General features: G+C 40.8%; 1 protein-coding gene across 9 annotated transcripts in view; it reads right to left on the bottom strand.

The window, feature by feature from the left end:
* Positions 1 to 284: 284 nt before the first annotated feature.
* LOC149275899 (transcription factor coe2) overlaps positions 285 to 26,549 on the bottom strand; it is a 50,425-nt gene continuing 24,160 nt past the window's right edge. For 2 of the 9 annotated variants that reach the window (XM_089504185.1, XM_089504183.1), the window contains 10 exons: positions 15,252 to 15,333; positions 13,309 to 13,426; positions 9,305 to 9,435; positions 8,463 to 8,589; positions 6,915 to 7,003; positions 6,449 to 6,514; positions 6,090 to 6,264; positions 5,103 to 5,288; positions 4,718 to 4,885; positions 285 to 316 (listed from right to left, as the gene is read on the bottom strand). In XM_089504185.1, coding sequence (XP_089360311.1) covers positions 285 to 316; positions 4,718 to 4,885; positions 5,103 to 5,288; positions 6,090 to 6,264; positions 6,449 to 6,514; positions 6,915 to 7,003; positions 8,463 to 8,589; positions 9,305 to 9,435; positions 13,309 to 13,426; positions 15,252 to 15,333 — 1,174 coding nt within the window. Of the gene's footprint in view, positions 317 to 4,717; positions 4,886 to 5,102; positions 5,289 to 6,089; positions 6,265 to 6,448; positions 6,515 to 6,914; positions 7,004 to 8,462; positions 8,590 to 9,304; positions 9,436 to 13,184; positions 13,188 to 13,284; positions 13,427 to 15,251; positions 15,334 to 26,549 lie in introns of all 9 variants that reach the window. The other 7 variants (XM_089504182.1, XM_089504180.1, XM_089504186.1 and 4 more) reach the window with 7 other exon arrangements.

Below are 26,549 nucleotides of genomic sequence, written 5' to 3' on the forward strand. Positions count from 1 at the left end.
AAGAAAAAAAGTATCCAAAATATTCAATGTCATTGTCTGCTGAATTCTCAGCTCTGTACATGAATTCCTTTTTTAGTTCAATTCCGGCCAAGAATTTGTTGTAAGACTTGTCACGGCTGCCTGATAGGTTGGGTCCTTTTTGTCGAGGACCATGGTGACTTTTCCAAAATGAAGGGCAATTGGTTTCTCTGGTTGTAGATCCAAACTGAGGCCTCACGACAACACACAAAGTCTTGATGCTTCTCTTCCACCTCAGTTTAAAATGTAGGTAGTCCAATGTGTCCTCACATGGGAGGAACCACCAGCCCGGTCATTGCTGGACAAAAGAAGGAAGAAAGATAGGGTGTTATTGGTGAAGGAACCAACAATATTATCTTGTGTTATTTACATCCATGGAACACTGGTGCCTCTAAAGTGTTTTATAAATCAGTTAATGTGGATCATAACGTATAAAGCCAGCTTTTTTTTAAATTCATTCTAAGCTTCTCTTCCGTATAACACAGTGACCATATGCTGTAGGTAGAGGAACACCTACCCAACAAATGTCTTTCCATAAATAATGAGTGTACTAAGTAAGTTGTAAAGGGTAGGTAAGTGGTAGTAACCTGGAAAAATCCCAGTCCATTGGCGTTTATTCTCTGGGAATTAGGAAATTTGTAAAGGGCCACGTCTGGCAAGTCTCTCCTGCAAAACCCCTTAGCTAGCCCTGATTTTAAATAACTCTCACTGTTTTGACTATGCATTATATAAGGCCGGCCAAGATCTTCATGTCGGAGAAGGTCCTCGGGGTTGACAATGTGACCTGCAAGAAATGCCCTAGGTTTTGTTTCTGTGTATAAAGTAATGAGGCACATATAGCGGGTGCAATTATTGATTGTGATCATTGCATGTTGCGTAGTTCCATACTTTACAACATATACGTTATGTAGTGCACTGTGCAGCAGCATGTGTGTGAGCACAGTGTGTGCTGCGTGTGCAGCAGTGTGTGTGCGTGTGCACAGTGTGTGTGAGCACAGTGTGTGTGCGTGTGCACAGTGTGTGTGAGCACAGTGTGTGCTGCGTGTGCAGCAGCGTGTGTGCACAGTGTGTGCTGCGTGTGCACAGTGTGTGCTGCGTGTGCGTGTGTGTGCACAGTGTGTGTGTGAGTACAGTGTGTGCTGCGTGTGTGTGCACAGTGTGTGCTGCGTGTGTGTGCACAGTGTGTGCTGCGTGTGTGTGCACAGTGTGTGCTGCGTGTGTGTGCACAGTGTGTGCCGCTGTGTATGTGAGCTCCGGATCTGCATACTGCTTGCTCTGTGTTAGCCGTGCAGCGCGGGATGGTTTCCGGACCGGCTCCAGGTCTCTCCTGTGCCCTGCAGAGTTTTGCTGGCAGTTAGGGGATGAGGGGAGCTCCCTGGGGTGAGAGGGAGACCTCGCAGAGCCCGGTGCTGAAAGACTGTGCCTGAGACTGAAACTAGATCCGGGAATATTCCCCAACCCCAGCGCTGATCAGGTTACCGGCACAGAACTGTGACTTCTCTGCTGCTGGGGGGGTTGGGGTAATGGTGGTGTTGACGATAACGCTTGTACATGTATTTACTTAAATATAAGTTATTACCTTATTATGATATTAGTTAGTTTGTAAAAGCAATCTAATGCAGTCTTTTTCTATAAGTTATATTGTATGTATTTGGGTTACTCAAACTGTTTATTTTTTCTCTTAGAACAATTTGTCATAGTCTTAGATGCTTAGATGTAATGTAAGGAATTTTACTACTCTTCTACTACTGGTAGATAAGTGGAACAGCCTCCCAGCAGAAGCGGCAGAGGCTAATACAGGCAGGGAACATACATTAAATTATCATAAAGGACCGACTATGGTTTGATTTAATTTTTTTTATATTTTAGTATGAAAAATGGGGCGGACTAGATGGGTCGCATGGTTCTTATCTGCCATCAAACTCTATGTATGGGGTGTATGCATCAGTGCGAAGAAACAGCTGCTGACGTGCAATAGTTTTACTATGCCCTATACAATATATAGATGGGCAATATTATTGTATGTAACCATGTACTTATATTTCTACTTCCCTATACATAAGTGTATCTATATAGCACTGAAAAGTTATGAAGGGTAACCTGTGTATAAGATATGTACCTATAGACAGAATATTTTATGAGGGATGCTTTAGTGTAATTGTATTGTATAATTTAGTGAATTGTTATCAGGGGTCTTCCTGTAATTATGCATTCTGTTCTGTAATAAAGCACATACTGAAACAGTGTTATAAGGGGGTCCCTCTGTATTAATATATACACTGATGCGGTGTTATAAGGGGGTCCCTCTGTATTAATATACACATTGAAGCAGTGTTATAAGGGGGCCCCTCTGTATTAATATACACATTGAAGCAGTGTATAAGGGGGTCCCTCTGTATTAATATATACACTGATGCGGTGTTATAAGGGTGTCCCTCTGTATTAATATACACATTGAAGCAGTGTTATAAGGGGGTCCCTCTGTATTAATATACACATTGAAGCAGTGTTATAAGGGGGTCCCTCTTTATTATTATACACATTGAAGCGGTGTTATAAGGGGGTCCCTCTGTATTTATATACACATTGAAGCAGTGTTATAAGGGGGTCCCTCTGTATTTATATACACATTGAAGCAGTGTTATAAGGGGGTCCCTCTTTATTATTATACACATTGAAGCGGTGTTATAAGGGGGTCCCTCTTTATTATTATACACATTGAAGCGGTGTTATAAGGGGGTCCCTCTGTATTTATATACACATTGAAGCGGTGTTATAAGGGGTCCCTCTGTATTATTATACACATTGAAGCGGTGTTATAAGGGGGTCCCTCTGTATTATTATACACATTGAAGCGGTGTTATAAGGGGGTCCCTCTGTATTTATATACACATTGAAGCAGTGTTATAAGGGGGTCCCTCTGTATTTATATACACATTGAAGCGGTGTTATAAGGGGTCCCTCTGTATTATTATACACATTGAAGCGGTGTTATAAGGGGGTCCCTCTGTATTATTATACACATTGAAGCGGTGTTATAAGGGGGTCCCTCTGTATTATTATACACATTGAAGCGGTGTTATAAGGGGGTCCCTCTGTATTATTATACACATTGAAGCGGTGTTATAAGGGGGTCCCTCTGTATTAATATACACATTGAAGCATGTCTTTCTGCTGAATCTAGTCATGCAGAACGTGGCACTTCCATACTGGGTGTCCTAGAGAGATTTTCCCAGAAGCCCTTGCTCTCGGATCTGTCACGTCTCGGTGTCCCTATGGAACTTATGAAGAATCACGCTGAATAAAGAAGGGCTTCCCATCATAGGCTCAGTTAGTGGAGAGACGCTACTGTACAGGTGGTATTGGGAAATCATCTCTCATTAATGGAATCACAAGGGCGAGACTAGCTCGGCCCAGAACGGACAGCGTTTTAGTGGCCTGGCTTGGGAAAGTCTTGATTATACACAGACAACAGTTAGTGACGTGAACATAAAATCTTCTGCATGTTGTCTTTATAAAAATCACACACACAACAGCATGTTAAAGCTTTGTGATAATTACTGAATTATAAATCCCAGGTATTATCTCAAAGTGGACAAAGATGAATAATAAAAAAAAAAAAGTCCAGCATGTAACAATAGAACCATAGTGCTAAGTAACATTAAGGCAGTAGAGATTCCGGAGTTTCCGCATTGCTGCGTTCCCTAGGGCCGGAGAATGTACATATATATCGCGCTAATATTACAAGGTGTAGAGGAGCCTAGTCATAACATCAGTCTTTGTTAACCACCTTCTCGGCAACATGAGCACAGACACGTTTCCTATGTGAATTTATAACACAGCTATTTCCCATTACAGGAGACAGAAGGTCATATGTGGGTGGATGTGGGTCCAGCCAAAAAGACCACATTTTGGAAACTGTAGCAGATCAACCTCTGCGTGTGGATGTTTTCTTTTATGGAAGTGTAACAGTAATAGCGGTGTGAATGGTATGCGGTGCTTGGTGTTGGCACTCAAAGGGTTAACCTAGAGGGTATAGCATTATGTTCCCACTGGGTTCCTTGGGAGAAATAATCTATTAAATATAAAACTCATAGAGGCCATTTAAACTGGAGTGATCAACAAAAAAGGACCTTTTTCACTAATAGTGTTTAGAAACTGTTGAAATGTGTTGACTATAGAGTATACGAGACCAAACAGGACCGATTATGGAGGGACGAACAGTGATTGCTGCTCTTTGCGTCTGAATTGCTTTTTACATATATGTAAAGTTATTCGGCGCCTGAGAGTATACCCTCAGCTGAGGTCTTCAAAAGGGACAGGTGCATCTTTGCCCCTGTTTTCATCCCCTGGTGTCGCTCTTTTCTAGGATGTGTGCTTGGCATGAGTGCATCACAGTACTCTACAGCCCAATAACGTGTATGAAAACATCAGAAATGTATAAATTCAATTGTGTAAATAATATAACTAATTATCTCTAAAGCTATGTAAAGGCTTGCCTTATAGTCACATCTCTGACCACAACCCCAAAATAAAAATGTCACTCTTTAGCTGTTTTAAATGGCACGAGGTGAGCAGTGCGGTTTAGATGTTGGGGTAAAAATCATATAATATATAATACATGTTGTATCAGGCCTTTAAAGTCCTTTTAAAAAATACATTTTGGTAGAAGGTGTCAAATCATGTCTCGAATGCTCACCTCTGAACCCGTTACCATTCCCACTAGAACAGGCAGGAGACGGGGATCCCTGCGGTCGGATGACGGGGGCAAAGGCACTCTTCTGTTTGATGGAAGGAAAGACGGATGATGAGAAAGGTAGTATGGACGAACTCCCGGAAGATCCTATTGGTGGGCTCGAGGGCATAACTGAAATGGAACAGTGGACAGTGTTAACAAGATTGGGAAGAGTCTTTACGTGCACCACAAAAATACCATAAAGGCACAATGAGCTCACAAACTGTTTAGCGTATACATTTTTATAGGCTTCAAATTGGTTGAAATACTTGTCAGTTCAAGTCAAATGCACAGAAAAATAACTTCACCATAACACAACAATTAATAAGAATAACTGGAAAGTACTCACTGCCATAGGGGGAGGTGGTAGGAGATCCATTGATAAATCCAGGAGACCCAGGGACACCAAGATTGGACATAGGGACATTGCTGTAACCATTCATGCTGTTACTAGGGGTGCTGTAATTAGACTGCTGTGGCGTGGAGCTGGTGGAGTAGCCTCGTGGAGAGATACTGCTTGTGTTACGGATGTAACCTGAAGGAAGGTAGCGAGAGAACAATGTTGACTGTTTTCATAGGCCATAAGACATATAATAAAATAAGAGGAAATATTAAAAGCAGGGAGAGGCACTGACAGCAGATGGGAAGAAACAAAGAGGAGGTCTGGGTGGTGATAACTTTTAACTAAATTATATGTTTGTAGAGGAGTTGAACATTTCAATTCCTGCACTGCACTACATATTATGAAGAACCATCCCTGGAGCCCTTCTTGGGTTGACCCCACTGAAGTTAGAGAATTGAGATGTTCAACCCATCTGCAAAGTCTTACTTGAATTAATACAATCCAACGGGTAAGGCAATGTTCTTGTTACAGTATTAATAATAGCAAGGGAGAGCAGTATGAAGGAGGGATTTATTCGGTTTGTGCTTCATTTTAATGTTTGCAATGAGCTGCAGTAATAGAGGGTAGGTCTTCTCTGATAGGACTTCAGGAGCGATCACCCTTAGGTTACATGGTGATATCTCCATTCTGTTTGTCCATATCGGACCTCAGCATATCTCAGCTGATTGAAGTTTGAAATGAAGAAGACAATGACACAAGGAGAGTCAAGGGCAAAGAAAAAGGGGATCAGGGTGAGATGACAGAGATGTATATTAAGTTCAACTGAGATGCTGACAGAGATGGTCATAGCGGCTGACACGAAGGAAAATGCAAGGCAGTCGCAAAAAAAAGGTATTTTCGGAGTGTGACACAGACAATATCATGAAGGCAAAATGACAGGGGAAGGCAGAGACAGAGTAAATGTGAACAGCCACATTGCGCAGCACGTCTTACCCTGGTTATTGGCCTGCGACTCAGAGATGGTCACCCCCAGCTGCCCTCCATATGAGTTAATACCCATCATGCCGCCGTGTGCCGGGGAGCTGGAGAGGGTAGGGATCTGATTGTGGTTCCGCGGGACACTGTACAGAACTTCAGCAATATCTGCTGCCCGTTTCAGAATGATGTCCTGTTTGAGAGAGCAACAAACATTTAATTAAGGAAGGTACCGGAAAGGCATCAGCAGGCTCTCCTGCTCCTGTGTTATCCCTGGAACGCCAAGCTTAGATTGCTACAATATCTACTAGTCTTTAAATAAAATGTAACAAACATGTAATACTGATCATAATATTCATAATCATTGTGTTACTTACCTGGTTATTATGAGGAGTTCCATACAATGCTTCTACCAGGTCCGCTGCTCTTTTCAGCAACATTTCCTTGAAGAATGAAAAGAAAATAGTCAAATCTTAATCCGGACAAGACTATAAGGATTATTTTGTTCACCTCTGCTGCTGTTACCTAAACACAGGCAAATAATCTACCGCAGAAGTTTATTAAATATACAAGAAGCAGGGTTAGAACACACGCTTGGTTCGGAGCTGTCCCTGGTGCTGAGCAATATACACCGGCACCATTTAAACACCTGTTTATAAAGCCTGTTACGCCTATGAAAAAAAGGAAAACCCAGTTTATCCAAACCTATCCAGATTATAATGGGATACATTTTGGCTTTTACTACCGCTCGCCTATGTATCCATCAACATATCTTTTACGTTTAAGCAATTTTACAGATATCTGCGGGTCACAGGTGGCCACAAAATATGTGGTTGTTTTTACCTTTGCCAGCCTTTCTGGATCCCCTGGATGCCTTGGGATAACTTTCTGTAATCTCTGGAATCCATAATCAATGGTTGGCTCATTTAAAGCTGACAAAAAAGAAAATAGGTATCATAAGTGACATGCGGCACTGATCAAGAATCAGGGGTTATATGCACTCTGGACGTTTAAATCATATGATCTGGACATGCACAACTGATTCTCCATCAACGTAACTGCGTGTAGATTGCAAGCCCTATAGAACAGGCACAGTATATATGTCCTAGCGCTATATCTTCAGGGCCATTTTTATGATCAGTTTTATAATTAGTATCTCTGGGTATAAGATATACATAACAAACACAGAGGTTTAACTAAAGTGATTTTTAGAACATATTGTAATCTTCATTTCTTATTTATCTAAGAAAAAAAAAAGCGAAATCAAATGAACAGAGAAGGTCACATCCCCAGCGAAACACCATTTCTATTTACTCTTTATTAAGTAATTACAGGGAACATGGATTTTAATATAACAGGAGCCAGACAAAGGGGAATTCAATAGAAAAGCTAAGACTTGAAAAAAAAGGTAACGTTGGCTAAACTTAGATTTTCCTTCCATCCCAGTGGGTATGTTTAAGCAGTTTAATATTATGTATTTCAGCTGTCACTGTGTCTCAAACCCCAATTGAATTAAGATTGAAAAGGTTCTGTATACATACAGGGAATTAGCTAGAGGATCCAGGAATGAGGACACAAAGTCCCATTATACAAAAGTCTGGGACTCGTTATTTAGGCAACACCTATTACACCTTGTAAATTGATGAAAAATAGGTGTTTTTAAAAAAAATAATAACTGAGGTCCTTTGAGGGCCCAGAATTATAGAGAGGTGGGAAATGGCTTATAGAGAACGGTACAGGGATAAACCCCAGGGCCGTACAAAATAACTTAATTACAGGGCAACAAGAAGTGAGAATACCCTGTTACAATTCTATGGGCTATTTTATATTCGTAATAAATGTACTTAAATTGTTCAGAACTTTGTCATTTTAAATCTATACAACACACCAATCACTTATTCATTTTCTTCTTAAGAAATATGAATATTGCTAGATGTCCCAATGGATGTGTTTTTGACATATCTTGACTCCCTCCTGGGTATTATATCCCTTGTGCATTATTATGGCCCTCCCCCAAGGATCACTCATTATCATTTCCTCCTTGTGCATCATAATGACCCTTCCCCGAGGACCACTCATTATCATTTCCTCCTTCTGCATTATAATGGCCCTCCCTCAAGGACCAGTCATTATCATTTCCTCTTTGTGCACCTTTATGTCCCACCCCCAAGGGCTAACCATTATGAGTTCTTCTCTGTGCATTCTTAAAACCCACCCCCAAAGACCAGTCATTACAGTTCCCTGTTATGTATCATTATAATCCCAAGGGCAGGACGCCCTTGTGCGTCACTGTTTAATGCAAATGTTTACCCCTCCTGGCCGCGCTGTATGTTTTACTATCTATCCTCCATACGTATTTATAACTCCACCTAGCCCATTAGTTCTTTTTACCTGTATAAATAAACCTCCCGGGCGCTCCTTTGCAGAACTGTTTGGACTTGTAGGACAGAGTTACTTCCACCACACCTGGAATGTGCCGTGGAGGTGTCTGTACACGGATTGCATGGGGGGTGATGAGCTGAGGGGCAAAAACATAGAAACAACAAAAATTATTAAAATTACAAAGATAGAGAATAGGACAAATGGTCAAGATTACCATTAGGCTAATAGCTGGGTTGCCATTTGTTGCCTAAGCCCAGCTTTTATCATATGGATTGCCAAGGCCATTTATCTCTCGCTTAGCTAGAAGACCACAATTTGTGTAACCTTCATTTATAGCTGCTGGATCACCAAAGGGTAGTTTACTCTGATCTGAAGCAGACCTTGAGACCTGGATGATCTGCCATATATTTTGTAGTTCTGTGGTACTTAAATAAAATATCTTCATGCTTCCATCATGGGAAGTGATATAGATGTTTTACAAAAGAATGGGGGAAATAGTTTTATGTTGCATTTGCTTCTAAGAGCACTTCCTGATCACCTTCTGAGCACTAGAGAAAACAGGAAGTAAATAATGCAATGCATAATGGTTTCCCCCAAAACGGCTACATTATTTTAAGCTTAATAACATTTGGGTAATAAATTACATGCTTATTAGTGAATGGCTATTTGCAAAGAATCAATTTGTATTTGTGTGACAACTGCCTACACCATCAGTGGCTGTTCAAAGCACATTAGCACAAAAAGGGTTTTTCACCATTTTCACCAGTGTACCTGTTGCTAATATGCATTTCTTTAATTTTAGAAGACACTTCAACCCATATATATTGAGAAAGAGATCCCTTTTAACCTACCTCACTCCACACTAACATAGTTCCAAACACCACCTGAAGGCCATCAAAGAAATTGTCTCCAATGATGATGACCATGGCACCGCCAGTAGTCCATCCCTCGCTGGGGCTGATGGCTTTGATGCACGGGGTGGCTGTGGAGATAACACATTCACTGTGTTATTTAAGAACATGGCTTAGTCATCCCACAATTGTACCGTTTCCCTGTGTAGTGCTGTCTTCCTCATTCCCTTCCTCTGCCACACGTGGATTCTATATACCCCAGCTAGCTAATTGTTTGTGTGTATATATGTGGTGTACCAGTGGCATAAGCTACGCACACCAAACTTTACACTGCCTAGGGAAAAAGGTTAAATAGAATGAGACAGCTTCCCGTATGCCCACTTCCACGTAAATATAGGGGTGTTTGAAGGTATATGAAGTATGTAAGAGTCCTTATGTGTGCAATATACAAGAAAGTGCACCAGGGGAAGGCAACAAGAGTATTTCAAATGTTACTGATTTCTTTCAATTTAGAATAAATGGGTTGGCTTTTATACAAGCTGCCTCAGGCACCTAAAGAAAAACAAGCACTGCCATTATACTAACAAATGTTAATGAAAGATTCTCTATAAGGAGCTAAAAACATAGTGAGAACTGCATCCAGGCATTAATGGCGGCATTAACAACAAGTCTCCTGTGCTGGACCAGAACTCCACGTAGCATCAGTTCAAAGGTACTTGGAACATGATGGTAATGGTTGTCTCCAGTAGAAATGAGTGACTGGTTGAGTATGATGGGATCTGTAGTTTTCTACAGCTGGAGAGCTGTAAGAGGTCTATCCCTTGGAAGGCCTCAGAACATCAAGTTCTCAAAGGAGGCATTACCATGCTCAATCTATCACTCTGTTTCCAGCACTGACAGGGTCAGAGGTCCCTGAGATCTCGGGCAAGTTTCCAGAAACTAGCAGCCAGTCAATCACTTCCAATCAACTCAACCAAAGCTGGACTCCATCCTAACCTAGCACCCGGGGATTTAAATCCACCATTTGACCGCCCGTCAGGAGAGGGAAATTAACACCACACAAAATTCCTTACTGGTTCAATCATTCCCTTCCAGTTCATTAATTCCTCATATGGTTAATACAGGACATGTTGAAAAGGGCGACCAGCCCAACGGTAATGAAATAATATCCAAACACCTTCACGATAAGGCGTCTTCCCGCAGGAAGGTGAGGTCACACAGCTGCAGATAGGGAGCTTGAGGAGGGGGTTCTAGAACATCCACCACTAGTTCACAAGCATTTCTTCTAACTTATTCTTTTTTGTATACTACATAGTAACATAGTTCATAAGGTTGAAAAAAGACCAAAGTCCATCAAGTTCAACCTATATACATATTGTGTCCCTACTGTGTTGATCCAGAGGAAGGCAAAAAACCCTTATGAAGCAGATGCCAATTGCCCCATACCAGGGGGAAAATTCCTTCCCGACTCCAAATATGGCAATCAGAATAAATCCCTGGATCAACGTTCTGTCCCTATTAATCTAATATCCATAACTTGTAATATTATTGCTTTCAAGAAACACGTCCAGGCTCCTTTTGAACTCTTTTATTGAGTTTACCATTACCACTTCCTCTGGCAGAGAGTTCCATAATCTCACCGCTCTTACTGTAAAGAACCCCCGTCTGTGCTGGTGTAGAAACCTTCTTTCCTCCAGCCGTAGAGGATGTCCCCTTGTTATAGATACAGTCCTGGGTATAAATAGGTCCTGGGAGTGATCTCTGTACTGTCCCCTTATATATTTATACATAGTTATTAAGTCCCCCCTAAGCCGTCTTTTTTCCAAACTAAATAACCCCAATTCTGATAATCTTTCTGGGTACTGTAGTCCTCCCATTCCCCTTATTACTCTGGTTGCCCGTCTTTGAACCCTCTCCAGCTCCACTATATCTTTCTTGTACACTGGTGCCCAGTACTGTACACAGTATTCCATGTGTGGTCTGACTAGTGACTTGTACAGGGGTAGAATTATTTCCTTGTCGTGGGCATCTATGCCCCTTTTGATGCACCCCATGATTTTATTTGCCTTAGCAGCAGCTGCCTGACACTGGTCGCTACAGGTAAATTTACTGTTAACTAAAACTCCTAAGTCCTTTTCCATGTCAGTCGTCCCCAGTATTTTCCCATTTAATACATATTCCCAGCCTGGATTTTTCTTCCCCATGTGCATAACCTTACATTTATCTGTGTTGAACCTCATCTGCCACATCCCAGCCCAAGCCTCCAACCTATGCAGATCCATTTGTAATCGTGCGCTGTCCTCTATTGTGTTAACCACGTTACAGAGCTTAGTATCGTCTGCAAAGATTGATACTTTACTATGCAATCCCTCTACAAGGTCATTAATAAATATATTAAAAAGAATAGGACCCAAAACTGACCCCTGTGGTACCCCACTAGCAACAGTCACCCACTCAGAGTATGTACCATTAATAACCACCCTCTGTTTCCTATCACTGAGCCAGTTACTTACCCACATACACACATTCTCCCCCAGCCCAAGCATTCTCATTTTATGTACGAGCCTTTTATGTGGCACCGTATCAAATGCTTTGGAAAAATCAAGATATACGACATCCAGCGATTCACCCCGATCCAGTCTTGAGCTCACCTCCTCATAAAAGCTGATCAGGTTAGTTTGACAGGACCGATCCCTTGTAAACCCATGCTGATATGGAGTCATACACTTATTTTCATTGAGATTCTCCAAAATAGCATCTCTTAGGAAACCCTCAAACAGTTTACACACAACAGAAGTTAAACTAACAGGCCTATAATTCCCCGGGTCACTTTTTGTCCCCTTTTTGAATATTGGCACAACATTTGCTATGCGCCAGTCCTGGGGAACAGACCCTGTCACTATAGAGTCCTTGAATATTAGAAAATAGGGGTCTGTCTATTACATTACTTAACTCCCTTAGAACGCGGGGGTGAATGCCATCTGGACCTGGTGATTTGTCTATTTTGATTTTTTTTAGGCGGCACTGCACTTCTTCCTGGGTTAGACAGGTGACATGTACTGGGGCAGTTATCTCATCCTGCTGTATATTACCTGGCATTTCATTTTCCTCTGTGAATACAGCAGAGAAGAATATATTTAATAGATTAGCTTTTTCCTGATCCCCGTCTATAACTTCTCCCTCATTACTTTTTACTGTATGTATACAATATGGTTGAGGAATACCCGCACCCTATACTGAAAGTGCATGGTCATTATGTGTAAGTGACAGGAGCTGATGTCCGCGTGTTCCCTTGCTCCCAAAGCCTACTGTCACCAAACCTTAGCTACAGGTCAAGGTGCAGAGGAAAAATAAGACTTAATCATATTTACCAAATCTGCTTGCATTCTTACGCTTACTACTCAGTACAGTGGATTCTATGCATGGTCTATATATATATTACTTGCTAAAGCCCATGGCTTTATTGCTGTGATCCTTACACTCTCTGCTGGGAAACTCTCTGCAGTGGAGTCATTGACAGCTTTTTATCAATGGTACCTGTTTGAGGCAGCTTTGTAATTTTGTATGCATCAGGTTCTAATTTTATACTACTTCCGTGTATGGCGATGGACATGCGCGATTGCGTAGAAATCATGGTATGTATATATGAAATATAAGATATGCACTCCTGCAAAAATATGTAATTTGCATGAATATGTCTATTGGTCAAATAAGATGTTCCGTGACGTGTGCGTTCCATTTCCATGTAGTAAATGAGATGTACTTAAAGAGTCTACAAGGCCATGAGTGCATCTAACTTATAGGAAGCCTGAGGCCCTACATCTGCGATCAGACTACAAATCCAGTCAGCCAACGGCTGATGGGCACATTAGTGCAGCACCTGCTGAAGATTGCCTAAGCTCAATATAGGCGGTGTACCCGTGTTTGTATGGCACCTGACTGCTGATGCTGGAAGCAGATAGAGAGGGAAAGCTGCGTACCGTACTCCATGCATGCGTCCCTACCTTCCGTAGGGTCCATCCGTCGTGCCCTTCTGCCATGCTTCGAATTGTTGTGTACAAACATGTTATCGGACACAGCCAGGACATGCCCGTCTACGTTTACTGTGGTGGACAGGACAACCTGGGAAAGGAAAGACATGTCAGATGAGATGGGGTATGTGGGCGCCTTGAGTCTGGAAGCCTCATTGTATCATCGGCAGCATGAGGACACTGAAGATCTTGGACCTTTCGTTGTCTAGTTCATTCCTGCCTCTCAGAAAGGGTGAGCAAAGAAGACCCTAAAACACTTTAAACTTCGGCAAGTCGTCTATTAGAAAGTTTGGGGTTTGCCAAGTTTGGGGTCACTGCTCCTATACGCCTATATGCACTCTCTATAATGTTAAATAAACCTTAGCAGATCTGTCATTCTGTTCTTTCATCTGGATGTTTAATCACATAAAAGCAACACAATAAGCCTTTAAGTATGGTCAGCTTCTATGGCAACGACCTATCAGTGCCTGCGTTTGTACCGCATGACAATTATGAATTCCCTGGAAAATTAAACATGAATCAGGAAATAAGTGAGGGGTTTGATCTGCTCCCAACTGCCCTCAAAAATGATTTATTTAAAATTATTAATATACATAATTAGCATTTCATTGTTTTTTATTTATTTATTCATTTTATTTCTGTAAGGCTTAACTTTTTGGACTTTGAATGCGCTGCTAATGTATAAATAGTGAACGAACAGTGAATACCCCCTTTTTAATCTTTCTTTATCTTGTTTGCGCTCTCTGTTCTCTCTGATTTCTCTCATTCTAGATGCTGGAGTATTTGGTACCCACCCTTTGGGGCATGAGGTCAAATTGAGCCAGACTGAGAAATACGACACAAAGGACCTACTGACCTTGGGAAATCTTTATATCTTATCTAAACAGATCAAGGTCAGGGGTCTTTCTGCCACCCTAACTGTTTCCATGTTTCAGCGTGGCTGAGGTGTCAATGCGCCCATGAAATGTGTCAGGACCCCAGGCTGGAAACACGGCGGGACCCCAGGAGCATGGAACACAGGCTCTAATCAAACAATTGTAAGGACTTATAGGAAGGAGGCATATAGGCCAATAGGACGGGTAATACAGAGCGGTTATATGTAGTAATAGAAGTAGTTATGGGGTAATAGGAGGACATATAGAGGGGAGTTATATGAGTAACAGGAGGAGTTATAGGAAGCGCTATATGGAGTAACAGGAGGAGTTATAGGGAGCGTTATATAAAGTAATAGGAGGAGTTATATGTAGCGTTATATGAAGTAATATGAATTAATAGAAGGAGTTGTATGAGAAGAGGACTTATAGAGGTATGGAGTAATAAGAGGAAGTATAGGAAGGGGTATACAGAATAATTAAATTATGATTAAATTAGTTATAGGGAGTGGTTATATGAAGTAATATGAGGGGTTATAGGAAGTGTGTTAGATCTATATACGGAGTAATAACAGGAATTTTAGAGGAGAGTAAAATGGAGTAATAAGATGAGTTACGGGAAGGGGGTATATAGAATAATTAAATTAGTTATATGAAGTAATATGAGGGGTTATAGGAAGGGTTTTATGGGGTAATACAAGGAATTATAGAGGAGAGTAAAATGGATTAATAAAATGAGTTATAGGAAGGGGGTATAATGAATAATTAAATGAGTTATACGGAGAAGTCATATAAAGTAACCGGAGGGGTTATAGGAAGGGGTTATATTGATTAATAGGAGGAATCATGGGTATAAATGAAGTAATATGAGTTATAGAGATATTTTAAGAATCAATAAAAAGGAAAAGGCAATGTATATTATTTATATTTATTCAAATACAATGAATTTTACTACTTTCCATCATAAATATGTTTTTGTTAAAATACTACCTGAACACACAGTATTTAGTATTTACAGGTAAAAAAAGGATATGGAATATATACCTGGAACCGCCTCATATCTCGGGGGTTTCCTGCCGTCTTCAGACAATTCTGATTACATTTCAGAAAGAACTTCAAGAAAAACCTGAAGAAAAAAAAGATCATGTTTGGAATGCGGCATCACAATCATCTTCAGCCTAATGGCAAGGCAGCGATAACACGGGTTCTAGGTCATTATTTTATCATTATTATATCATTTATATATCATGAATACGACATGATTACCAAGAACTATTTGATATGTCATGCGAGTAAACATATCCCTCAGTCACAAACATATCACATCAAAGGAATCCATTGATAAAGGAAAACATATACACCTTCTACATATAACGCCCCGTTATTATACCAATCCAGTTGTGAAGGAGTGCAGGTCAAAGGCCAGTCTGTCCTGTGTTAATATATTTATTGATCGGTTCAAGGGGTAATTTTCTATTTAATTATAATCTGGTATGATTACAGTCAGTTTTGCAGGAGGAACGGGGTCACTGGACTGACTGTTGAAACTAATTAAGAAATATTATGACTTGGCCCAAAGGCAGGTACATTACGGGAAATTTATATTCTACTAATAAGCCACATAACAGTACAGACAGAATCTAATAGAATGTAAGCATTCACGGGCCACATTCCCCCATCACCATTTGTTCTCCGATTTTTTTTATTACGCCCTATCAGAGTGTTAATGGCGATAAGTTAAAAAATAAAACTATAAGAAAGCATCATTTTAGAGAGTTTTGGAAGGCTTGCTGTGAATTTTCATTCTTTCCGTGCTTTTTCAACAAAACGATCCATAAAATAGTTCTTACTCTAGAACCAAATGGTGTTACGACTGGAAACCTATCACCCGTTCTAGAAGCGGAGCGGCTTCAGCTAATTAACTACTGGCTCTATTACTAATCCTGGACTAAGTTACATTCTATTAACCACTCAGGAGCCTATTAGTAAACCGCATGAGACAGGATGGTTATATTAACTTCAAGACTCCCTTATCACTAATCCCGCCACTAATCTAGATAATCCTATCATTACGCCAGCCACTCCGTAGGAAGGCAAGCGCCGCTCACCTACGAGCAGACGGCAGGGGAATTTATTGGGTCAATCTTATCTCCGCTGGCTACATTAATGATAGAATAATAATCAATCCTTGGTACATTAAAGGCACGTCCCCAATTTAACAGCATGAAAGCCGGGGGTTTAAAAAATATAGCCATTGATATATTGTGCTATAACTGCAAAGAAAATATAGATTAAGTGGAAATCTGAGGTTCTCCATCTCCTCCATGGACCTCAAGGCATAGGGGAAAAATACATTATGGGGTTAAATTGTGATTTTACAGATAATCAAACAAATTAAAAAAAACCACAATTTTTTTTAACTATACATCCTCTCACAATTCCACTTGAATTGTTCAAAAATAGTGATTTTTAAAAAAATGTAAAAATTGTAAAAAATCACTATTTTGGAACTATACATCCTCTCACAATTCCACTAGCATTGTTGCCATCATAGCATTACTAAATTAATAAACTAATTAATTCATTAATACAGCCTTTTGTATCTTTTTTTTCTTTACTTGAAAAGATGATCTCATCCAAAATGAAATTGTTGGCAGTCTGTGGCAGAGCCAGCATTACCTAATCAATTTCCTTTCCTAATTTTTCCTCCCTCTTCTCCTTACCAATCCTTTCCACGGCACCCTGGACCAATCGACAACAATTAGCAACTTAACAAAAGAGGGGAAGACAACTTAATGGGGAGGAATAATCAAGGCGATCCTGAGAACGCTCAGAGTTTATTACATAATTACACGTTTTTTGTTGTTTTTTTAAGTAGGATTTGGGAAGAAGTGATAAACCTCCTTTAACTCTTTCATAACCTTGTGCAGGGGTACATGTAGATGTTTGCTTCTAAAGCTAAAGGAAATGGATGTTGTTAAGGTAGACTTTTGCCCTTTTCCTTTTCACAGACGATTCTGTCGATCAGTTTATTTCTCTGGGGCTTGCACTCAATCTCTTTAAAATTTCGCAACTACCCCCATGGACCGCGAGGCTCCGGCTGCTGAATGCGAGGCTTTACTTTGCTGGATTCCAACTCCCAGCACTCATCCGGCTGTTATGTGAGATACGTGCCGTAAGGTTCATTGTACATTTAAAAAAGACTGCCGGGGACTGCCGAAACCTGATTTATACAGCGTAGGCAATAAAGGTATTTATGTGAAAGGCATCAGCTTTTCACCCTTTAATTAAACGGCACATCATTGGTCCACAACCTATACGCTATACGTACCAGGCTGGCTGCGATTTAAGGCTAATTCGGGTTTTACTTTGCTTTTCAATAACAGAGGCTTTCTGTAAACATCTGCCTGCCTCTACTCACCGTTTCCCCGGTGTGTGTATGTGTATGTGTGTGTATGTATGTGTGTATGTATGTGTGTATATATACAGTACATATAAATGTATGTCGCGTGTTTATCTGCGTGTATTTATGCTAATTCCTCTGTAAGAGCGCAGACCGTATCCGGTGTACGTCAGGGTATATGTATATGCTGTTTATTCTACTCAGTCGCTGTGTAGGGGGAGATGGGGGAATTTGGGGGGAACAGGGGGAGGCAGGAGCTTGAAGAGAGGATGTGTGGGTCAGAGCTTTGTGTTCCTGCAGTAAGTTTGGGTCCCAGGTGAGTCGGTCGGTTCCTCTTGTTACTATGACAACCACATTTACTGCAGTCCCAAAATCCCAGCGCAGCTCACACGTACAGGCCCGGAATTAAAGGCAAAGACACACTCTGCTACGTAGCATGAACACACACTGGAAACGAACACGGCGAAACGCGGGCTGCTGCACAACGCACACCTCCACACAATACGTGAGCACCTTATGCGACACACAGCATCTAACACAACTAAGGCCAATCTCTGCACAACTTAACACACTGCTACACACAGCACGTCACCTACACGCAACAGAAACACACTACTAAACAAGATACACACCCCGCTGGCATCACAAGACCGCACACTGCATCAGAACACGCACACACACATTCCGTATTCCACAGCCCCTACTGCACTACACTACACACTGTTATACAGATGCGGCGACACACAACAGATCCACAAGTCCTTGGAGGAACGGCTACAACACAACTCACACAGATGACGCAGAATACTTCCCCATTGCAAGATAGCTGACAAACAGCTTCACAAAGCATGCAATGATACACAAAACTACATCAACTGCAGAATACAACACTGTTACACACAATCCCCCCAAGCATGCACAATCCACACTTAAGAATCAGTACACAGGCATGGACTTTGCTACACGAAATGGAATTTTTTTTATCGTAATCATTTTTTTTATTTCTTGCATACTCTCCCCCGTGTATTGCGTCAGTTTGTAACATTTCAAACTGCTGTCTGCAAGTCATACACCAGATTTTTTTGTAAAATAAAATCAATTTTTTTATAAAACTGGATTTTTTCAAAAAATTATTTTATTAGACTGCATAATAATTGTAAGTGTGCAAGGTCAGGGCCCTCTTCTCCTTCTGTCCCAGTGTGTTTTAACGTGCGTTAAGGTTATTGTCATTTTAAATTGTGTTTGTTAAATATTTTCCCTGTCCACTCTTGTAACTGCGCTACGGAATCTGCTGGCGCCATATAAAAAAATGTAATGTAATATAATTGCTGTTTGTTCACGATGGGGACGGAGAATCGTGTCACATCGAATGTTACAGAATAAAAATTAGATCGGAACTCGATGTAAAAATTTTATGTATTGATTTATCCGGTGCTTTCATATTCCGTAGTGCTGTACAATGGACTAACAGGACAAAAGATATGGATAGTTCTGCCCAAAATAGCTTACAATCTACAAGTGGATGAAAATCATTTTTTTTCCCAGTGCATGATTAGTAGATTCTCACTCCAGTCCCCTTATATAGGGAATACCCATGAGGATTATCCTCAAACTGTAACAGTTCTGCAACTTTACAACAGCAACAAATCAGCTTAATTGCAGAGGAGACTTTGTTACTGGGATTTTGTCACACAGACAAATCATACCAATTACCTCCATCACTGGGGTTTATTGGCAACCGCTTGAGTTTTAGCTACCAAGTTAGAGGTTCATTACATTAGATCAGATTCTTATTTTGCAGAAATCTCTGTAATCTGCCCCTTGGGAGTCACTTTTGTTTGATACCAGTCAATACGCCGCAGTCACACTGGGATAAAAAAGAATACCCTGGAGGTCTTTTTTGTTCTAATGTTACAGATTCCTTAAAGGAATAGTCATGGATTTATTTAGTTGTTCCTTTGACTTCTTTCCAATCTCATCAGGCTTTGTAGAGCGTTCCTATGTGACACGCAAGGCTCTACCAACCTCAACCTAGGGTGACCACGTCCGCCATGTTTTCCGGGACACGTATCATTTTCACGTATTGCCGACCGGTGCGGTGTGTGTTATGTATCATTCCCTTACATCAGGTCATGCATCCGGCACGCTGCAGGGGGCAGCACTTTACCTGCGCAGGTCAGCAATATGTCAAAATTAAATGTGTCCTGGGAGACATGGCAATGTAGTCATTCTACCAGAACCCTCCTCCAAGGAATAGGTTGTGAAAAGTTAATGCCTGTTCATGCACATGTACAAACTACTATTATTTATTGTTTTTTTTTATAGCACCATCATATTCCAAAGTGTTGTACAATGGGACTAATGGGAGCCCAGCAAATGACTGATCCCCATAACGCGGGAGAGCGCTTTATAGGGGGATTACATGTATCCAGGAAAACATGTCCAATATGACAACCCCTTCTCTAGATATCAACCTTATAGATCAACTACAGATACTGGATAGTTCTACATATGGAATCTGGAGCTAGAATGGATATTTTTGTATATAACATTTCGGTGTCAGACCGGTGAATATCAGCATAAAAGGTTAGGATGTGTGTTTTTTGTAACATCTCGAATAAAATGGTGATGTAAGGATTCCTTCTTCTCGGCCTCTCCTCTATTTCTCCCCGGGCTTTCTAAAAATTTATTTTTTTGTGTTTTTTTTTCCTAGGCACATTACATCATCTGGGAAATGGTAACATATTGTTACCTTCTTGTTCCTCCTACTTTCCTTGTTCCTTCTAATTTTGAACCGCCCCATGTTGCACTGCATGGTCCTGGTGAATCCACCCCACACACATCCCCTCACTTACTACTCTTACTCCTTACTACTTACTCTACTCATCTACGTGACATTTTCTGCCCCATTGGCCCTTATATCTTTTCTAGAAGACATGATGCACAATTTTCCTAGTAAACCAACATTTACAAAAAAAAAACAAAACAAGTAGTGGATTTATGGTCTGCCTCCAGGCAGAGGAGTTAAACTATGGGAATGCAAACCCACAGCCCGTTCGGAGATCAAAGAGGGTCTAGGCTTTAATAGCAGGTAAAAGGGCAGACAGTACGGGCCAAGATGTTATGCGCCGTCTGATTCTATGTTTCTGCGAATCAGACTCACGGATCCAAAACCTTTTATTTTTTTATTTTTTCATAACCATCCAATGTTTGTTCGGATCATTAAACTAAAACTGACTTTTCACCTGCTCCCATACCATATGCAGCTGCAAATTTTTAAATTAAACTATGAAACCATGCATATATTTACATATATTACAGCATAGCCTCTCCATTTAACATGCAAATGTACTCCAATGTTTCAGAACACCTTCTGTCGCTAATTAATTTGCTGAATTATAATTAGACTAATCCTGCATAATTAATAAGAGCAGACTTCTTTTTTTAATGTGTTGGAGGCTCAGTAAGACTCGGTGCGGCTTTCTATAAACTGCTAAATAAGTGTTGGAAAACGCAGTAAATAAACACGATGAGGAGTGGGGGGGGGTTGTCGGGGGAAAAAAAAGGCTGGCACCGGAGTAATGGGGGGGTCCTTGGCGATGAGCGCTCTTCATGCGCGCCTCGTAGGTGCATCTGGGTGTGGATTTACAGAAGACCGCAGAAGGTTATAATGCGGCATGTAGTACAGGGTTTGTAGGCAGTGGGTGTAAGGGATTAGCGAGCCGTATGTTACATTAGTACGTGTAATTCTATTAAAGTCGGAGGGTATATCAAAGCCTCCAGTGAAAGCCAGGAGCTCGCAGGCTCCGTTTGATGCCGACTAGAGTCAATTTCGTCCCAGGTGCCAGGAGCAGCTGAGAGAGCCAGTGAGAAACGATTAAGCTCCATTAGTGCTGAATCCGCTCCATGATGGAGAAGAGGGGGGGTTTCCAAGTACTTAGCGTTTACAGCCAAAAAAAAACCCACTGTGGGGATGTGTTCAGGAGGGGATGTAGGCACGGCGAATGCCCCACTGAAGGAAATGCTGCCTATGCATGGAGAGTAAATGCCTACGCTTACCATTAAGAGACGGTCAAGGGATTGGGTTTTCATATATATGCATAGGCGCCATCAGGACATACAGGATGGCTCTGTAGTGATAGCTTGGCTTTGCCAGACTGCCACACATGCAAAATAGACCTACATACAATCATATATATATATATATATATATATATATATACCCCAAGCTGACTGTATGTCGGTAAATCTATAGACCTATATAGACCTATATATATATATATATATATATATATATATGGTTATGGCATTAACTATATGTCAGTAAATGTACTATTGAACTTGCCACGGTTCTCTGATTTCTGCATGGAAAATAAGGGAGCAGGAATGTCGTGGGTTAAAATAATAGCAAGTATACAGGCGTATGTGTCGACATCAGATGTTAATTTCTGACCTTAAAATCCTAGCCTTGCCATGATTTTCACCCCTCCTGGGGCATGAGAATCACTGCAGCTCAAACATTATTGTTATTTAATAGAAGATGTGCCCGAAAACCGCATTCGCACGCCGCTGGATGATGTCACAGCGAAACCGACCCGAAGGCCGAAGAAGGGGTCCGAAGGCCAAGACATAGTTTTAGGAATGATATCATCCCTTACAGCTGTTCTGTATCGTCCTGTATCATATAGCTCTTTAATTAAACTAGCCGTGTGTGTGCACAGCTGCATCAGAATCTATTACATAGTAAGCCTAGTAAGTTATGCATGCATGTATCATATGTGCATTTACAAGGCTCTATACATAGGACTATGTAGTTTCTGCAAGCACAAGATAACCCCAAACTCTAAAATTGTGCTTGTTTTCTTCCATGCCATGCCTTTATTATGACCTCACATAATGTAGAAGGCCAGCTGGACTACTAGTATTTACTGTATTTAGCCACGTATAACTGCATTATGACATCACCTCCAGTTGCATCATAGATATTTCATATATTGTATTTGATATCTGTTACGGGGTGTAGATTTCCATTAATATTATTATTAATATTGTGCGTGTCATGCAATTGATGGTATGATAAATGATTGTATTGAAACCGTCGGTTTATATGGATTAGTTCTTAGATCCCTTTACATCCTTGAATCACTCCAAACCCTAACCTACCCAATGGGACCTTGTGGTGTAAAGAGAAGATTGGCTTATGTTTATCGTGTAATTACACATCCTCTGGCCTACTTCTATTCTAGGTATATAATATTGACACTATAGATTTTTTGCCTGATGTTATTTGGATGGTGTTTACCAAGTAACGTGGAGACGTCCGACATCACATTCGTATTTGCCCCAAGCTCTTTTTTAAAGGCACAAGTACCCTCTAATACCTAGATCTCCCTAAGAAACACTAAGGAACACATCTCAACAATTACAAACACTAAACAAAAAGAGTGTTGTGTACATTATGTATGCGGCCTTAGGAGTTGTTTATGTACATTAGATGCCATATTATAGATGAGCGCCATTCTTGATGCTTGGCTCCCGTGCTGTGTAAGGGATGCTTTATGGTTTGCCATAACCAATGGTTTGTGTTGGGGAGGGAGAATGTCCAAGACTGCCACAGGCTCATCCACAGTTTGCTGAGGGACTACTCTCTTATGGACAGTCTAGACTAGGGGTAGGCTATCTTCGGCTGTCCTGATGTTGTGGACTACATCTCCCATAATGCTCTTACAGTCATAATGCTGGCAAAGCATCAAGGGAAATGTAGTTCACAACATCTGGAGAGCCGAAGATTGCCTACCCCTGGTCTAGACGAGGAGGACTATTCTTCAAGCCCCTCATTTACCCCACCTCACAGACCTACCCAAGTCACAACACCACCGCATATCCCCCAGGTCCGTTTCTAAAATGCCAAACCATATCGGACGCACGTAGAAATATAACTCTACTCTGCTACTTCTGTAATCCTGACCCTAGCGTAAATATGGCCGTACGCCGATTGCCCTGCGCTATATGATAGCTGAATGTAGACTCCCTACTATAGGTTTTTTTGGGATGTGATAACTTATGTGCAATAGCTCAGCTCCCTTACAAAATCATGTGTTGTCATTTTCCTAGAAGTAAAAAGTAATAAAACTGATATTTGGCCGATACGTATTATTATCAACTCTTAAATGGCCTGAAATATACAAAAAAAAAAAACTGTATAGTGAAACTAATCTATCATTACATTTCCATCACAAATGTATGGCGCTGGAGCTCTAATTGGTAATATTTAGCTCTTATCTTCATGAAATATTGACTCAACAGCCTTGCTCACGAAAGTCAAAATACTGAAAATTGCGGGGCATAAATCACTAACTCCTCGCTTTGCGAACAAGAAGGGGAGAAGAAAAAACGAATCAAATTTGTCTGCGGCCTAACTGCGCAGAGTCGTTGCTTCCAATTTAAAGGAACTCAATAGAGTCTGACGCCAGCAAGCAGCACTTAATAAGCTGTGATGGATGGTGAAGCGAGATGTGTTCTCCTCGCTCGTGTTACCAGCCACGCTGAGCAGCCAGAGGGAATCTCACTTTATGCCTCCCTAACTGACATCCGTGTCTCATGAGGCGGCTGCCATCTTTAATTCATAGCACCCCCCCTCCTCCTCCGGGCAACACAAACATACAACTTCCCATCAATTTACAGCACAGATTTGCAGTTCCCAAAAAAATCAATGAACTGGTTTTTAATTCTGTTTTGTTTTTTCTCCTTCTTGCCGCGGAAGTTGTGAGGCTAAAAGGTAACACAACGTGCCCCATTAAACATTTGGGGGGGCGAAAGGGTCATACTGGATTTTGTGGGACAAGTGGATATAGACCTCCAGATTCAACGTTATGCGGAATGTGAAAGAAAGCCAAGATCCGATTACTTTATAAGGAACAGAGCGGGTGATAAAGGGAATTTTGGGGGAGATTATTGTTTGGTATTATTCCCGGTCTCATATAGCCCCCCCAAAAAACAAGGTAATAGGAAAAATATATACAAACTAGGGGGGCGCACAGCCTAAAAAGCATAAAAGGCATACACATCCAGATTCCCGGGTTGCTGCTAGAATAATAATGACCAATAAGCCAGAATTCATTCAAGTTCTATATTCCTTTCCAGTATTGACGTCACTGCCTACAACAAAGCCTATGGTTGGCCCATAGTAGCTCCACAGATTGTTCATAAAACTGTACATTTTTCCATAATTAAAAAATTATCCAGAGCGAGACCGCAATTTATTATAACAAAGGGAATTCATATAATAATAGTTTAAAAAAAATAAAGGCATACATGTATGTAGATGAAATGAGATTGGTGATGAAATAGACACTTTTTCGAACGTTCAACCATTTTAACGATTTCTGCTAGAAGGCTATACTTGATATCTAAATATCATTGTGACACCTACGATTTATTGGTCTGTCCGTGAAACTTTTCTGCTTTTTTAGTCGGCGACTAAAACAGCTCCATTAATAAGAGAACAGGGTGTTTAAGGAGAAGTGGCTCCCTCTTAGAAGTGATATGAAAGCCTACTTCCACCTTGAGTGATCATAAGATGAGATGCTTTCTGAAGTGGCTTAATGTAAACATCTTTTGGAGAGGAGGTCACTCCCACCTCCCCCTGAACCTCCAGGGAGACCCCCTGTTTACATAGGAATCCCCAAGGAGCTGGAAGGACAAGCTGAGCAGATGTCTGGGGAGGAGGGAGACGCCGCTCACTGTTGTTGGGGGAGGGAGAGGAGCTCAAAGCTCAGGGATCTGGAACAATAAGGATGCCCACAGATCTGCGCGTGGGGTTGTCACACCCTTTGTCCTGTTCATTGTCTCCCCGTCATAGGGCGTGGGGATGGGTGTCAGCAGTTTTTCTTATTTTTTTGGCTGGGGGGGGGCTTCTGCCCATTGGGAACGAACGGCGCAAGTTGTTTTAGGAGCTTCAACTAGGCTGCTTTAACTTATGTCATCAGTGAGTTGTTTAATTCCCTGCAGTTGAAATGCTTAATGCATCAGAAAAAAAATAAAAATCCAAAAACTCTTAAAATATATTATTATTTTTTATATAGCGCCATCATGTTTTACAGCGTTGTACAATGGGACATAACAAGTAGCGTATCACAATTTGGACTTGTGGAAATAAAAGGTGATTAGGATGATGACATCTTGCATCTCGATGTCAGATGGGATCATTTGAAGCATCAATGGGTATGCAGCCGCTGTGATCTGATAATTATTACACTCTGTGTCATGTTTCAGCCAAATCTCCCGTCAATTTATTGTTGCTTTTTGGTTCTTTTATGAAGCAGTTATCGGTTTGTGATTTTTCACCATGCCCTAATGTTGTGAATCACTCTGGTTACATGAGAATTATATCATTAGAAGTTTTAATGTGTGTTTATTTAGCTGGAAATAGTTATGATCAGTAGTGGAAAAATATCACTAAGTATTATCATCCAGGCAAGCAGATTTTTTTATTTTATTTTTTACTTATCTTCTTATTTTTCTGAAGTGGATCTTTCATTTTCCCAAATCCTACATTTGTTAGTTGGATTTACAAATTAAAATACTATAAAAAATTAATTACTAATCTTTTTTTCATTTCTCATGGAAGCAGCGATTTGAGATGCTTTTCACGGAATCTTCCATATTACTTTGGTGAAATTTGATTGGCTGTTTAAACCAAGGCAGAAAGAGAAAAAAAAAAAATTTGCAACGGGGGAAGTGGGAAGCTGGATAGATTTTGCCCCATATGCCCCTGAGATAGATTTAGTTTTAATAAATATTTTTTATGGTGCTGGTTTTCAGGTGAAGAGGCTTAGTACAAATTGTCAGCCTTAGTTGTGATTACTGTATGATCTCGGGGCTGTCCTTATGGGGAACCTCTTGGGGAAAACTACCTGGAGCTCCCCAACTTCTAGGGA

The sequence above is a fragment of the Sceloporus occidentalis genome, unplaced genomic scaffold (genome assembly GCF_023333645.1).
Source record: "Sceloporus occidentalis isolate IW3139 unplaced genomic scaffold, rSceOcc1.0.p SCAF_259, whole genome shotgun sequence".
In the NCBI taxonomy this organism is placed as follows: domain Eukaryota; kingdom Metazoa; phylum Chordata; class Lepidosauria; order Squamata; family Phrynosomatidae; genus Sceloporus; species Sceloporus occidentalis.